General features: G+C 38.9%; 1 protein-coding gene across 1 annotated transcript in view; it reads right to left on the bottom strand.

The window, feature by feature from the left end:
• Phlpp1 (PH domain and leucine rich repeat protein phosphatase 1) overlaps nt 1–16,955 on the bottom strand; it is a 216,948-nt gene that overhangs the window by 13,734 nt on the left and 186,259 nt on the right. Inside the window, exons 13-14 of the mRNA XM_075987628.1 lie at nt 12,849–12,979; nt 4,785–4,889 (exon numbers count right to left, since the gene is read on the bottom strand). Of these exons, the coding sequence (XP_075843743.1) occupies nt 4,785–4,889; nt 12,849–12,979 (236 nt within the window). The remainder of the gene's footprint in view (nt 1–4,784; nt 4,890–12,848; nt 12,980–16,955) is intronic.

Raw genomic sequence — 16,955 nt, forward strand, 5'->3', positions numbered from 1 at the left:
CCTGTATACCAAGGAGATTCCCAAGATGCTACCAGAGAAATAAAATAGCTCATAGTAGCTTAAAATACAAAATATTAAATAGACAATGATAAAACACATAGGAATTTATCTACCAGAAGAGTGAAAAAAATTCTACAATCAAAATTTTAAGACACTGAAGAGAATGATAAATACAAGATGGAAAGACTACTCACACCCAGGGATTGCAGAATTAGTTTCCTGAAATGGCTGTAGTACAAAAAGCAATTTATATTTCATGTAATCCCCATCTCATTCCAGGCATTCTTTACAGAACTGGAGTAAACAGTCTTGAAATTCATATACCAGTACAAAAGACCCTGGATAGTTTATGCCATCCTGGACAAATGACAATGCTGAGTTAAAAATTGTAGTACCCAACTAATTATTGTAGGATAAACAGCAAAGTTTTTGATAAAAAACAGACACACAAATCAAAGAAACAGAATATCGGACCCAGAAATAAACCCACGCAGCTACAGTCAAAAGATACATATGTTATTTTTTTTAAAACAAAAATATCATTGAGTTCATTTTGTACTGACCAACCATTCCTGGTCATGGGGGTCTACCTTGAAGTGTAGTTAATATACCTATTGAGACCCCATTAGAGAAAACTAATATTTCCTTGGCAAATGAGTATCAACTGCAGATAGCTTCTTGGGTAAGGGTGGGAGTCTGTGTCCACTTCACCTTCTCAGGTGAACCTGAGAGGTTTGAACCTGTGTAGGCCCCATATGTGCGGCCATATGGTGTGGGAGGTCCTTTTGTCTATGCGTTGCTTTTATTGGTTTCAGACAGTGGGATCAGGTCTACTAGGCTTACACAGGCAGGAGAGCATGGCGGATTTCTGCTGCCATACACAGAGATATTTCCAGGCCGCGCAGAGGCAGATTTAGCTATTACTTCAGATAAAAAGGGTTTATGTGCTGCATGCTAATTCTCAGAGTTAAAATGTTGAGTGCAGCTCCTACCAGACCAGGCAGCAATGGTACGTCCACCATTTTGAAAGTAGAGACAGGTGGAACCAGCATCCAGAGTAGCTGCAATCAAGCTGCTTACCATTTTAAAAGCCTTCAAGACAGTAAAGAATTACAGATAATGCAATAAGGACAGATTCAAAAATAAAAGAACTCTAAATGGGTCACAGTATTGCATAAATGTACATAGGCTTGGGAGAGAGAAGAAAAAGAGTATATAGAGAGTTTAAAAAAAAGTGAATTGTTTTAAAAAAAAGTCTTTAAAGAGACAAAGTACAAACAATCATAGATTAAAAGGAGTAAAGGAAAAATAAGCCACGTAAAGATGAAATATACAGAGAGAGTCTGGATTATGTACATTATTGTGTTTTCTCTGAATTTTTTCACTGTAAAGGAGCTAAGTACAGAGAGACATTTCATTGTATGGGCTGCTAAACTAAACCAGCATGTATATTATAAAGGTATCTTGACTTTAAAATTTGAGTCTAAGGATATGTTCCTTTGGAAAAGAGGTTCTTCCATTTCCACAGAGGATGAGAACCTGTGGATTGCTTCCAGACTGGTGTGGTATGATGGACCAAGACCCCCCTGAAAGGTCGCCGTAAACACTCAAAAAATTACTACACCCAACTGTTGACTGAGATGAACCTAGCATATAGGATACACATGAAAGGCCTAATTAACAGTGCCTCCAATCAGCAGAAAACAGTATGAACAAAACTACACCCATATTTCCAAATGTTGTCTATAAATGTTTGTTTACATTTAAAGGGGGTATGATATAGATATAACTAACTTGTACTGATATGGATCTTGGTTTGTTGATATAAATTTAAGACCAATTTTGTTATATGTATATGTGTTCTTGAATAAGATATTGTGTTTGTATAGCTCATTAAAAAATATAATGTATAATTAAAAATATAAGTTAATAGATAATCATCTATTATAGTAAAGCTTGTAGTCATGTTAGTTAGATTTTCTAGATGTATAGAGATATATTTCAGTTAGATAGATATTCTTCAACTTTTTCAGAAACCTTCAAAACATGGCATTTAAAATGTTTAAGAACTTAGGACTTTTCATGACAGTGAAACACATTTGCTCCTGGCAGCACCAATAACTTCAAGAAAAAGATGGGCATCAAAGAGGCTTCTTATGGAGTTTGCTAGCCATTTGGGCAAGAAACTGCTCTTGCCTGGACTGCTTAACTGAGCATACAGGACCTACAGAGAAATGACTGCTGAACTTGCCTACAGGTGAGATGGTCCTTTGGGGTTCCTGCTTCATTAAACACTCTACTAGACATTCTGCAGGATACAAAAGAAAGTGACTGGTAAACTGCCAATATAAGCAAAATTGTCTTTAAAATTTTCTGTGTCGTGAAAAAGTCTGCTGGATATTATGGGCCAGTAGGCTGAAGATGGATGCCCCAATGGTACAGAGGAACTTTAAGTGACTGTCCAGGCAACGAGAAGTCTCTGTCAATTCTAGAGTTTTGGAAGTTATATATAAATACTGTAACTGTAATTCTTGCTTGATAACTGTCTTGTTATATGTAATTTTACTATGTTAAAGTTAAAGATTTCCTTTTTTGTTTAAACAGAAAAGGGGAAATGTGTGGGAGGTCCTTCTGTCTGTGTGTTGCTTTTACTGGTTAATAAATAAAGAAACTGCCTTGGCCTATTGATAGAGCAGAACTTAGGTAGGTGGGGAAAACTAAATGGAATGCTGGGAAGAAGACGGCAGAGTCACGGAGACACCACGGAGCTGCCAGAGTCAGACATGCCAAATCTTTGCGGGTAAGCCACTGCCACATGGCAATACACAGATTAATAAAAATGGGTTAAATTAAGATGTAAGAATTAGCCAATAAGAAGTCAGAGATAACGGGCCAAGTATACAAGTTTCTGTGTGATTATTTTAGGGCTGAGCAGCCAGGAACTAACAAGCAATCCCCTCTTCCTACAGCCATAGTCTTTGTTTGTGGTCACAAGATTTTTGTCCAAGATGCTGAAAGCATACACTGGAGAAAAAAAAATCATTATCTTCAACAAATGATGCCAGGAAAACAGAACATCCAAATATTGAGGAATTAAACTAAATCCCCATTTTTCCCCTGTACAAAAACAAATCAAAAATTGATCAAAGACCTTAATACAAGGCTTGAAACTCTGAAATAAAGTTCAATTTTATAATCATCTAAAATTCTATTTTCCTCCATTGGATGGAGTGATGTAGTTTTTCTTAAGTACAGGGGCTCCCTCAGATTCCTTTTCTATAGAAGCTTTCCATGTTCTCTGGTCTGAGAAGGACCCAAAATACCCAAGTGCAGCTCCCTGCTTGGGTTCCTGAGGATCTGAGCCAATACAAGAAGAAAGCATCTTCCACATGGAGACCAGGAGAGATTGAGATGCTCCCTGTCCCCAAGGGAGCAGACAGCTGGCTCCTGGCTCAAAGGACTAGTTCATTTGTAAGGGAATAACATACACAGAACATCTAAAAAAAATACCTATTTTAAAAAAGACTCTCAAAATAATGCCCCCAAACACATGTGATTAGTCCTAGCAGTGTCAAAGAGTCAAAAGCTGGGAAAAAAAATGAGGGTAGGGTACACTGGGTTTAGGGGTTGTTGTTTGCTTTCTTTTTTGATCCAGCTGGCAGCCTGCAGGTATGTTCACTCTAATAGCTCACAGGTCAGCACATTTGTCAATTAGATAGTTTTCTCAACCTTAAGTTAAAAAAAATACGGAGGAAAACCAGGTCTAATTGTTGTTTGTTTAACTCACATAAACAAGTAGATGATAAATGTCTTGGAATTAGAAAGCAATTTCGTCCTGGAATTTGTAAGACAGTTTTTCTAGTCTAACATGTAACTGCTTCCACAGAGGCATCCCAAGTGTCCTGAAGAATATGTTAATCTCTTAATACAATGATAGCACTAAGTGAGAACAGCCAGAGCCCAGGCAGGTGTTCTGCTAAGTCTCCCGAGAGGTAAGAAGGAAGGGACCCATGGTCTTCCGATGCCCAGATAAGGACTTGGCATGGCAGCACAGCCCCACGTTCAGGCTCCGTGAAGAACACTCAGAAAGCCTGTGGTTTTCAGGTGTTGACACTTCATAATACCTCAGGAAACTCTAAAACTTTCTGATTAAGTGGGTCTAGGGTAGTGGTGAGGCAGATATGAAGGTGGGTGTGTCTGTTCATCAGTACCTCCTCATACAAATAAGCAAGTCTGATCAGCATGACTATATCTCAGGAAAATTCACATTTGTACTGGAGAGAGGGGTGACTGGTGAAGTAGGTCAGAAAAAGAAATCCCAATGAACTACTATTGGTGGCAAGAGAAGAAGATGATGCAACGGGGTATCAAGAACTAAGGCTACCAAGCTAGTGTAGTCCCCAGGCATATTCCATTCAGCACTGTGATCCTGAGTATACACAATTAGCTATTTCTCTCTTGTAAACAGGTTTCCCAGAAAGATAAAGGGGCTTTTCAAAGGAGCAGAGATACATTTCAATACTCAGGCCTTTTCCAAACACTGGAGCTTACATAGATATAATGTGTCAGTTACATCATATCCTATCAACATCCTTCACAAAGGGAGAGTATGTGATGCAGAGCAGGTACCCAGCCTGGTGTTTAGACGTTGAGGAGTGAATCTCATTCTGGAGAAACACACACTAAGAACCTCCACAGTAGAAAAGGATGTGTGCCACCAGGTCTCCTACCCAAGGAAGGAAGCAGACACGGGCATTTTTGGTTCTAAGTTCTACTCAACATACTTGTTTTTTACTCCTGATGCTTCAGTGTAACCATGACTCCATACTGCTGGGGCTCCAGATGCATCTCCTGTTGAAGGTTGGTCAATCTTGAAGCAGCGGATGTTACTAAGGAGAGAAAAGGTAGCAGGAATCATTAGGAGCAGTGGAGTATGAACTTTCACCTTTAACTAAGAAGTGAAAACTGTTAGGCCCTCTCCTCTTACCATAGTCTCTGCTGCATCTACTGTGAATGAAGTATTTATCAGCATCAAGAACCTGCTCCTCAGGGGCTTGAAGTTAACAGTGAGAACAAGGGCACAGACCTGGCATAAGGAGTAGTTTCCATGGTGACACCACAGCAGCAGGTAGAGACAGGCAGACTGTATGCTACACGTCCGCTCTTCCCTCAGTCTTGGCATGCATAAACACAACTTGGGAAAACAGTAAGATGTTTAGTTGGCAAGCTTGAGAGAACCTGACTTTGACCTCAGTATTTGCATAAACAGTTGTAATCCCAACATTGAGGAGGCAGAGACAGGATCCCTGGTCAGTCAGCCTAGCCTAATGGTGAGCTCTGTCTCAAGAAACAAAGTGGATGGCTCTTGAGGAATGAGGCTGACCTCTGGTTTCCAAGTGCATATGCACACACATGAACATGAACACATACATACTTAAATAAAACTAAACTTAAAAAGTTTAGTTGAGTTATAATTCTTACATTGTGAACATCCATATTTGAACAGAATAAATATTACAGTTAAGTGATGGTTAGAGAATTCTGCAGTATTCATCCCCAAATCCATATCATCCATTCAAATAGCCAACAAACGTTACTGAGAACTTGCCATTCCCTAGACCTTACAGTTTCCTCCTTGTATGTCTAAACCATCTATATTAAGACAAATACGATACAGTGGACATATAAAATTACATTAATGAATTACTAGTTAACATGTCCTGAGATATGAGATTTAGTTTTCTCTTTGCTATTAAAGAGTCAGTAGGACTGAAACAAGGACATGCCATAAGGAGTTAAAGCTCCCTGTTTCTAAAGCAGCCTGTCAGACAGCACCCAGTGTCTTTGGGCAGGAGTTCTAGCCCATGGGAAGGAGCCCTAAGAACGAATGCATATTATGTGGCAAACTGAAGCCTGCTCACTGTGTATTACCACTGGGATCTCTTCACAGTATCTGAGCAAAAGAGACAGTAAACACATGCATCATTTCATGACAACCTAATGCTTAACTCTTTTGGTCAAGACCACAAGAATTTTAAATATCAGAATATTCTTTCTAAGAACTGTAAGTGTCACAGCTCAGATGGAAAGGGGTCCTAGCAGTCGGGAGCCAGGGAATACTGAGTGTTACAGCTCGGGTGGAAGAGTGCTCTGGCAATCGGGAGCCAGGGAATAGCACAGGGCACAGAAAGTGTAGCAGCTTACAGCCCTGCTCTAGGGAAGGGTTCCCAATGTAACAGCTCTGCTCTGCAGGAAAGGGCTTCCCCAGAGAAGTTGTAAGTGCTGTGAGTGTTGAAACTCTGTTCTGCTAGGGGAAGGTTTCCCCATTGAAAGTGTTATTACAGTTCCCTCCACTCCATCTCTGCTCCAGTGAAAGACCGACTTCACCCAAACGTTGTTCAAGAGATTTATTGGGAGGGAAGGATTCAGGAGAGGGGCTGCCTCTACCAGGGTGGAAGAAGAGCAGCCGCATACTGAACAGCAGGGCTTCTTAGGGGAGGGGTTTCCCCAGGGAGATGAGGAATTGTTTAGTTTTTCCTGCTCAGGAATTGGTTAGTTTAGTTGATTTCAAAGCCAAACTGTGCTTCTTTCACTGGCCTTTTTAAGCTTGTTTGGCTCTAGTTTTGGGGCCAGGGCGTATTTCTTTCACTGATTCTGATTCTAGGGACAAAATGTGTTTCTTTGACACTGGTTTCAGAGTCAGGGCATGTTTTTGGGTTTTTTTGTTTTTTGTTTTTTTATTTTAGTTCTGGGTTCACAGCTAAAGTATTTCTTTCACAGGCTCAGGTCTCAGAACCAGAGTGTACTTCTTTCACTGGCTCTTGTTTCAGACCCAGGGTAGGTTTCTTTGGCTGGCCCTTTTACCCTACAAGAACCAGTTAAAATTTCACTAGTGTTCATTTTGGTTGTAGAAATACATGATTGCAATTTCTCTGGAATTAATAAGTTTGCTTAAATAAAAAGTTCTAAGGGCTGGAGAGATAGTTCCGAGGGTAAAGCAGGCATGGCTGTGAGCACCTGTGCTGGTTTGGGAAGGGGGCTAGAGACAGGAGGATTTCTGGGGCTTGCTGGCTGCCAGCCTAACTACAGGTTCAGTGAGTGTGGTAGAGGTCATCTGAGTGCATGTTCAGGTGTACACATGCCCCCAACACACACACACACACACACACACACACACACACACACACACACACGAGTACACTCTCAATTACTAGCTATTCACTTTCTCACTTGGAAAACATAGGTGGTATTAATAAAATTAATTCTTAATTTCATAGTAGGCTATTAGGTCATCTTTTCAATGGTTTTGATCTTATCAATAAAAGAAAGGCAATTGTGGAAAATTCATTTACACTGTGTGAATATATACCACTGTATAGCTGAACAGAATAAGGTTAGGCAGGAAAGCCAAACTGGGAATGCTGGGAGGGAGAAAGGCGGAGTCAAGAATCACAAAAAAATGCACAGAGAAAGATGGGCATGCCACTGTGAGAAAAGGTACTAAGCCACATGGCAAAGCATAAATAAGAAAAATGGTTTAATTTAAATGTAAGAGTTAGCAAGTAACAAGCCTGAGTTATTGGCCGAGCATTTATAATTAATATTAAACCTTTGTATGGCTACTTAGGAGTGTCTTGGGCATGAGACAGAGCCCAAATGTTAGGCAACTACATCCACATAAAACCAGAAAGAGCTTGGGAAAGAGTTCTAGACACACAGAATCAGAGGAAAGAGTGACTTCCTAGTCTCATATCTCTCATGCTGGCCATAGTACAGGGATGCGTCTCCTGGCCTCAGCACCATGGGATAAGCCACATGGTCGGTTCCCACAGTCTTTCATGCCGACTGTATTACAGAAAAGCATCTTCTGGCAGTTGCCTGAGGGAGGGAGCTATCTGGCAAAACAGGCTAAAGCCACTTAGCAGTATAAAGGCTCATGCAGTTAGAAAAGGATTACAGATATACAGTAAAGAAAGATTCAGACAAAAAACCCTCTAACAGGTTAAAGTGTGTTTAAAAACATACATAAGCTTAGGAGAGAGAAAAGAAAGAGTATATACAGTCATAGATTAAAAAATACAGTTTTAAAATAATCAAGTCCTTAAAAAAAGAGTAAAGTAATATAAAAGAAAAAAAGCCATGTAAAAATAAAAAATACACGTAGAGTCTAATACTGTATCTTATTGCTTTTTTTTTTTGACTGCTGAGGAAGGAGTAATAGCTGCTAAGAGACATTGGATTATAAAAGTTGCTGGATTAGACTAACCTATATAATTTAAAAATGTCTTGACTTCGAAACGGAAGTAAAACAAACATTATGTTGGGGAAAGGATTATGCTTTTGTTCCCACAGTAAATGAGAGGCTGCAGATTCATTTAAAATTAATGATGATCAGGTTTGATTAAGGAAGACCCACTGAAAATCCTAGCTACAAACATAAAGAAATAAACCAATAAGAGCAAGACACATGATGTATATTTTAACTGCTCAAATATAAAACAACAACAAAAACCATTTTTGGCTGACTTGTGTACAATACACAGTCTATACTTACAATAATACATAAATGGTTTCTACTTTTAAAAGTTTATGTATTTTCAGAACAAGGGGACCAAACACCAGTGAAAACTGAGGGCTCAGATGATCTTGCATTTCAAAATGCCTCTGTTACAGTCTCCTCAAAATTTAAAACAGCTTCAAGGCTGCTGGCTGAGATGGTCCAACCTCACAGACTACGCTAGCCGGGACTTCATTATTATCCCAATTTTCTGGAGGTACCCACAGACAAGTAGTCTAAAGAACAAGGCCCACATTCCCAAAAGATGGGTTGTGGGTGTTTATTATTTAAGGAGGTTTAGTTACAAATTGTTATTTGTCTTAGTTTTAAAAAAACTAAGCTATAGAGATAAATTCACAGATCTCTTTCTAAAGGAAGCAAGGGGGATATGATATAGAAATGATGAGATGAAAGGGTAGATGATTGACTTTGCTTTAATCCAAAAAAGAACTATTAATCTTAAATTTACATCTGTATGGATTTTGGTTTACTGATACAAATTTAAGGTTAATTTTGTTATATTGTATGTATATTTCTACTCTTGTTTAGGGTATTGAGTTTACACAGTTCATTTAAAAATGTAGTAAATAATAAAGAAATACAGACTAACAGTCAGTCATCTATAATAGTCAAATTATAGTCATGTCAGGTATATTTTCAATGTCATAAACAGATATATTTAGATAGATAGATGGTCTTCAAACACTTCAAAGACTTACAGAATATGGCATTTAATATTTTCAACAACCTAAGGCTTTTCATGACAGTGAGACAAGTCTGCTCCTGACAGTGCCAATATACTTCAAAGAAAATGATAGGCATTGAAGAAACACAGTATGGAGTTTATTTTCTTTATGGCAAAAGCTAGTCATTTGGGCAAAAAAAAACTACCCTTGCTGTTCTGTTGACAGTATACTGTCCAAACTTGACCAGCAGGGCATAAAAGGAGACTGCTGAACTTTGTCAATATGAGGTAGGACAGTCTTTCCAAAGTCCCTACTCTTCAGAAATGTTGGTCAGATATACTAGGCCTGTAGGCCAAAATTGGATGATCCAACATTATGGAAGAACCTAGGGTAACTGTCAATGCAGCCAGATGTCCCTGTCATTAGGTTACATTTCACTCTTTATGGAGTCTTTGACAGAGTTGAAGATTAGACAGTCACAGTTAAAGTATTCCTTAGTTATAATCAAATGTAAATTAGGTATAAAACTTTAGAGTTACAAAGATAAGATAAAATACAGAGTATTTTCTCTAAACTAGTCAAATATAAATGAACTGGATATTTTAACTGTAACTCTTAATATCTGTTTTGCTATATATAATTTTACTATGTTAAAGTTAAAAATCTTAATTATACAAAATGGGAGAAATGAGGACTATTCCTTTACACTGTGTGAATATATGTTCTATGATTAGCTTAATAAAGAAGCTGACTGGCCAATAGCTGAATTGAATAAGGTTGGGCGGAACAGCCAAACTGAGAATGCTGTGAGAAAGAAGGGTGGAGTCAGGAGCAGATAGAGAGAGAAGCAAGATGGCCATGCTATACTTAGAAAAGGCATCAAACCATGCAGCAAAGTGTAGATAAGAAATATGGGTCAACTTAAATATAAGAGTTAGCTAGTAATAAGCTTGAGCTATTGGTTAAGCATTTATAATTAATATTAAGCCTCTGTGTGTTACTTGAGAGTGGCTTGCAGGACAGAAACTTCCACCAACAGGCAATAAAAAGTAAATGCACTGTTATGTACTCTCAATAGATGCTATACTATATTTTCTTCCTATAAAATATTATCATGTTCCTGTCCCCATCTGTCACACACTTCTGCCTCTTTCCTGATTCTAAGGACAGCTGATGGTCCATTTCCAAAGACTTTACAGGTGAAAAATTTTCAGAGATATAATTCCATTTTCCAATTGTTATAGGAAAAAAGTCAATGTCTCTGCCTTGTTCAACAATCCTTTGTGAAGCACTTCATCACTCTAGCTTAACTAAGTTACTCAACAGTCGCCTAAAAGATGGCGGCATGAACTCCTAGCATCTTGCCAACTGGAATGGAGCTAGGGCCACAAGAGCTCCCGTACTCACTCACTCTAGTTCCCACAGAACAAGTCCATCAATCCCCAACCACAGTAATGTGTAGAGATGCTCCAGTTATTAAGAAGACACAGTCTCTGTAACACTAACCAGAAGGTAACATTTTCAGTATTATGATTCATCCTTACTAATTATTTTTTAACTCTGAGAGTACAACGCCTTCACCACAGGTCAGTCACTTCAGTAACATATGCTAACTGCAGAAACTTTAACAGATTTTGTTCATGCAAATATTATTGTGGGATCACTTATCTGTTAGCAATATACCTGTCTATATATCTGTCATCTACCTATCTATCATCTACCTAGCAATTATCTGTGATCTGTCTGTCTGTCTGTCTGTCTATCTACCTACCTATCATGCATCTATCATTTATGGTGGTTCAGCATATTTTTATAATTATGTCACAAATATTTTCAAGTTATTTTATATTCATTCCAAATATAACTGGAACTACCCTGGTAATTATCTCATCTGAACTGAAGATCTGTGAACAGTTGATGACTTCTAGGGGATAGGGTCAGTTTTCTTTGAGGGTGTGATAGGCTGACCACATTCTAGTGGATGGCCCCACACCTAGGAGTATAGAGTGGACAGGTCATTTATAACTCAAAAACTTCAAGGGACTGTGAGGTAGGATTGTGTCTGGAAGGAACTAGGGGAAGAATTTGGAGGCTGGGAGTAAAGAAGAAAAAGGAGAGAAAATTAGGAAAGCTAAGTTTTAGTATTCGGAGCAATGACCTAAGCAAGTGTTTGAAAGACTTACAGGATGGGTCAGTTGCTTTTAAAGAAAGCTGTACTAAAGAAGGCAAAGTGCTCTTAAAGAGTCAGTCTGAAATGTCTCAGTATTTTTTTCTTGATATACTAATAAGCTTGAACATCTTTTTGTGCATGGGTATAATTCTTTTTAAAAAAGTTGAATGTCCTTGGCTCATTTTCTATTTGAATTAGAACTAAATTAATTAGAATTAAAAAAGAATTAATTTTATTTTTAATTCTGTATATGTGTACATGCAGTATATTCAGGTAACTTCTTAGGACATAAGAGGTCATTGGATCCCCTGGAGCTGGAGTCCTCTGCAAGAACATACACTCTTGACCACTGAACTATCTCTCCAGTCCAAAATGAGAGTATTTCTTCCAGGCTTATAGGAGTGATTTCTGATAACTGCATTAATGCTTTAGTTTTTCCAGTATTTCTTCCCAACTGTCATCTGTCTTTTAGATTTACTTTTAGTAGTTGTAGGAATAAAGGCATGTGTGTGTGTACACTAGTCTACATATACTGACTTTTTTATTGAGACTTTCACAACCCTTTCTGACATAAAAAATAAATCTATAGTTTACAAATACATTAAAATCATTCCCCAAATTCTTATCTTTTCAATTTTCTCCTAACATATGGCAGATGACTTACAAAAGAAATGAAAAAAACCCATCAGTGTATAGGAACATATGGCAAAAATAATAACTACACTGGGCCACCACTCACATAATCCTACACCTTAAAGGAGAATACTCTTACTATTTGCTACCTATCCTTTAGGGTGTGTTTCAGGTGTATGCAGATACTCACATGTACAATATACACACATTTAATTTGCAAAACATGGGATGATGTGTGTACAAAGTTTTTGGAAGTTTTTTTTGTTTAATACTATATTGTAAATATCCATCTGATTACTACTACAGCTTGATATCGGAGTGTTAATGGCTGTATTTGTGAAGCACAATTTAATTATATCATAAATATCTGGAGTTCTGTGATGAATAGTCACATAGTGGTACCTTTTCTACTGATGCTACTTTATACTTCAACTCATTACCCTTTATCAACATTTACCATTAACTCTCAAAATGGAAGAAAACTTTTGCAGGACCTAACTGCAACTATCCCACACTTCCATTTTCTTTTCCTCAAAGAATCTAGATTTGAGTTTGTAACAGCTTCCTTCACATCACCTACCTGGTTCAAAATCTTTTGGTTACATCCGCATTAGGTGTCACAATCGTGTTACCAGGAACCACTGGGACTTATGTTCCCATTTTGGATAATACCATCCTTCTGTGTTCTGTCCAGCTGTGTATATGACTAAGTCAAAGGAATCTTCCTGTTTCAAATGTATCAAGTTGTAAATCCCACTACCAGTGAACACTTGAGAAGCTACAGCGCTTTGCCAATACTCACTTCAGCAGCTCCAGGCTTTTGTGGTCCAGGGCGAGGCGAGGGTTTCCAGTCAAGTCTAACTCTTGCAATTTAGGCGGCATGTTTTCAGGTAACGTGATTTCGCTCAGCTCATTACAGCTCAGATCTACACACTGACGGAACAATGGAAACAAGGTGATCTGGAGAGGCTGTAGACGAGCACTGACCACTACCAAGGCAGCTGCCTGCCACTGTGCCTCACTCACTTAAGGATTTGGCTACATAAATTCTTTTCACTTTCTTTGACTCTACCATTAATCTTTTCCATTGACGTCTAGCGCTGCATTTAAGACAAAGCATTAATTGAAAAAAACAACAAAAAAAACATTTTCCCATGGCTTATATCTGTGCCTGCTTGGGCCTTCAGAGCTATAATTTCAAAATTAACATGAACTCCAAGGACCTTCTCAATGCAAAAGAAAAGAAGAGAAAGACACAGAACTTTAGAAACAAAAACAAACCTGGACATAAAGAAAATAAATAACAAATTTGAAAATGGGGAATAGGACTAAACAGCTTTTGAAAGATAAAACACAAACAGTTGACCGCACATTTACACAATGGAAAATTATTCAGCTGTTAAGAAAAAGGGAATTATGAAATTTTAGGTAAATGAATGGAGCTAGAAAAAGTCATTCTGAGGTAAGTAACCCAGACCTCAAAAGGCAAATGTTGTATGTTTTCTCTTACATGTGGAAGTTAGCTTTTAAGCTTTAGATGTGTATGCTTCAATCCAAGTAACTACAGAGGTTAGGTACCTAGTAAGGGGCCAGTTGAGAGGAGGAAATCTTCCAAGGAAAGGGAAATAAGAGCAGAGTACTTTAAAAAGATAAAAGGGAAACTAAGATAGGAGAGTTAAATGAGGGAGGGGGACAGAAAGAAGGGTAAAGGGGGGAATATGGGAAGGGACAATTAACATCAAAGTGCATTTGAAAAGCCATATGGAAACCTAGTACTACAGAAGCTTTCTAAAATATATACAAATAGGAAAGAAATCTAAACGGAGTCACCAAGCAATAGGGTAGACAATGCTGCAACCAAACATCTCATGCCACCAAGTGAAACCTCAAGTGACAGGAACTGACTACATCTTTCTGAGTCTATTGGCCAAAGGTGTCCACGGAACCTCCAAATATTATTGATTACTTTTCACAACTTGATACTAAGTCCCTATTGCTGAAGAAAATGTCATCAAACACAAGAGAAGTTAAAAGCTTCTACTGATTAGCATTCACGGTACTTAAGGTACTCTGCATGCTACTGGAGGAGAAATGTAATTAGTATCACCCCACTTCAAACCCTGAGATTACAACAGGAACCTGCCCGCATAGATACTAGTGCAATAGTGGACAAAGGGGGAGTAGCCAACCACTTTTTTTATTGGATCTAAGGCCCAGTCTTGGCATGGAATCTTTATCTGACACTGCTGAAGTGGTCAATACCTGAAACTAGATAGTGAACCAGCCTAGAGGGAAAACCTATGATTATTATTTCGCTAAAAGAACACAGCAATAAAATGACTTCTGATGACATATCTACATATCATATGTATATACTGCTATACCCATAGTGCAGTGTCCCATATATATACCATATGTATACATTGCTATAGCCACAGAGCAGTGTCCCATATATATCTCTCATATGTATACACTGCTATATCCATAGAGCAGTGTCCCATATATATGCCTTATATGCATACACTGCTATGCCATAGAGCAGAGCCTCACTCAACTGACGTTAGAGAAGCTTCATGCTGCAGATGGGATTTAAGCACGGAGATCCACAACTGTACAATGTGCAGAGAGTGAGACACTTTGGAGCATTCAGTCCTAAAGGGGATGGATGTCTTCATCAAATCCTTCACCTCAGGTCTCAGGGATTATGCAGAACAGTAGGTGGAGAGACTGTAAGGGCCAGAGTAGACAGATGACTCCAAGGAAACTGTCTTTCAGACCCAACATGACTGATAACATATGAACTCACAGAGACTGTGGCATCAGGCACAAGACCGGTACAGGTTGAAACCAGATGGGATCCCAGTACTGATAGGGAGAAGTGGACATCAGGTCCCACTGCCACCCAGGAAGCTGTTTGCAAGTGATACACCTGTTGTCAAAGGAAACATCACTTTCTCTAATGGACTGTCCAGGGTATATTAACCACACTCCAGGGAAGGCCATGCGCCCAGAGGTAGTTGGCCTTCAAAAACAAGCTCAATGGTAGTTTTGCTTTGTTGTGGCATTTTTTTGTCTTACTGGTCTTTTGCCTGTTTTAATTTTGTTCTTATGGGATTTTTCATTATTTGCTTCTTTGTTGTCTCTTTGTTTCTTATTTTTTATTTTTTGTTTGAAAGAGAGTGAGAGAATAAAGCTAGCTAAGTAGAGGAGTGGAACTGGGAGAAACTGGGGGAATGCATAATCAAAATATATTATATGAAAAACATTTAATTAAAAATTCATTCATTGAACTTGCATCAGCAATGTAGGAAATGATTAATAATGCAAGAACACAGAAGGCAAAATCAACCCTGGAAGATTGCATAGTGATCCAGGGAGTGATAATAGCCGGTCCTTGGGAGGAAGAACTGGCCAGAACAGGAACCAGTGGGCAGAAAACCCACTGTACCACCTGAGTGGTCTGTTATAGGCCTGGCACATGTTTCTATAGCTTTGGTTACACTATAAAGAAGACCCAAGATTTTCACAGTGAAGAAAAGCAAAATGGTATAAAAAATAATAAAATGCAAAGCAAGCATGAGATTTTTGGCTGAAAAGACCTGAAGAGAAGTTACGAGGACACCCCATACTGACTTCCACATTCCTCAGAGTAGAATCACACTGCCCTCACCCACAGGCAAAGGAGGTCATCTCAGGGCTGCGTCTGAGGACCAATCACAGTGCATCACTTTGTACAAGGGCATCTGTAAGCAGCCGCTGAGTAAGGACAGGAGCTAACACTGGCCCCATTCTTATCTGCTCTGTAAGGTGAGAGACATGGTCTTATAAAAAAGGACATAGTCTTGAATTCAGAAGTATCTGGAGAAACTAGAGTTTAAAAACAGATGGAAATACAGACAGTCAGAGTGCCATAATTTTATAGGAGAAAGAATGCGTAAGCCGAGCTCACTGCTGGTCTGTTCCTGTGGAGGCCAGAACAAAAGTGGCTTTAATGGCCTTCTCTCCTGCTTGCTGCTTCTTCTGGGCCCTTTGAAGATGCTCTGCCCCAAACGAGAGCTGACATCAGAGTCCCTGGTTTTCAGAACATTTCCTATGCCTGTTGCTGAATCTGATTCCAGGACTCGGATGCTGGTTTCTGTCCCTGCTGCTGTATGTGCATCACAGAAGCTGACCTGACTTCAAATCCATGGGCCCAACTACTCTACCCCTTGCACCTTTACCCAGCTGCTTTCTTTCCATCACCTCATGTTCTGGCCACTTAACCCAGCCTTCTCACCACATTCTGGAGATCTTCACAATGAAGCACACCTTTTAACTGCACACTAGTGGAAACATAAAGAACACTTGCTATTACTTGAACTCCAGTTATCAGCCTCCTGAAAAACCAATAATTACTGTATCTGTTTGTAATGGGGGAGCTAGATATGGGAAATGCTACATCATAAGACAAAGAACCAAAAGAAGCTAATTTGAAAACAGCACCAGAAGCAAACATTTAAAAGGGAGCTCAGGGCTGCAGAAATGGTTCAGCAGCTAAGAACACTGGCTGCTCTTACAGAGGACCAGAGTTTGGTGTTCAGCACCCACATAGAAGCTCACAACCTCCAGTTCAAGGAGATCCAGCACCCTCTCTGGCCTTCACTGGTGTGCACAGAATGCACTTTATTTTTAAGAAACAATCCCCACCAGGAAAAAAGTGAACAGAATTTTAAACGGAGGCATAACTATGTTAGAGAGAATAGCAGAAAAAGAAGGAACTCCATAGAAACAGAAAGTACTGATTCCAGAATCCGTAAGTCCAAGGAAAAACCTAGAATAGGATTAGTTTTTCACTCTGTAAGACCATATAGTGAAAATCTGAGCATTTTAAATGTCCATTTCTAATCCCTTCTCTTCTCACCTCTACAGG

This window comes from Microtus pennsylvanicus, chromosome 10, assembly GCF_037038515.1.
Source record: "Microtus pennsylvanicus isolate mMicPen1 chromosome 10, mMicPen1.hap1, whole genome shotgun sequence".
Lineage (NCBI taxonomy): Eukaryota > Metazoa > Chordata > Mammalia > Rodentia > Cricetidae > Microtus > Microtus pennsylvanicus.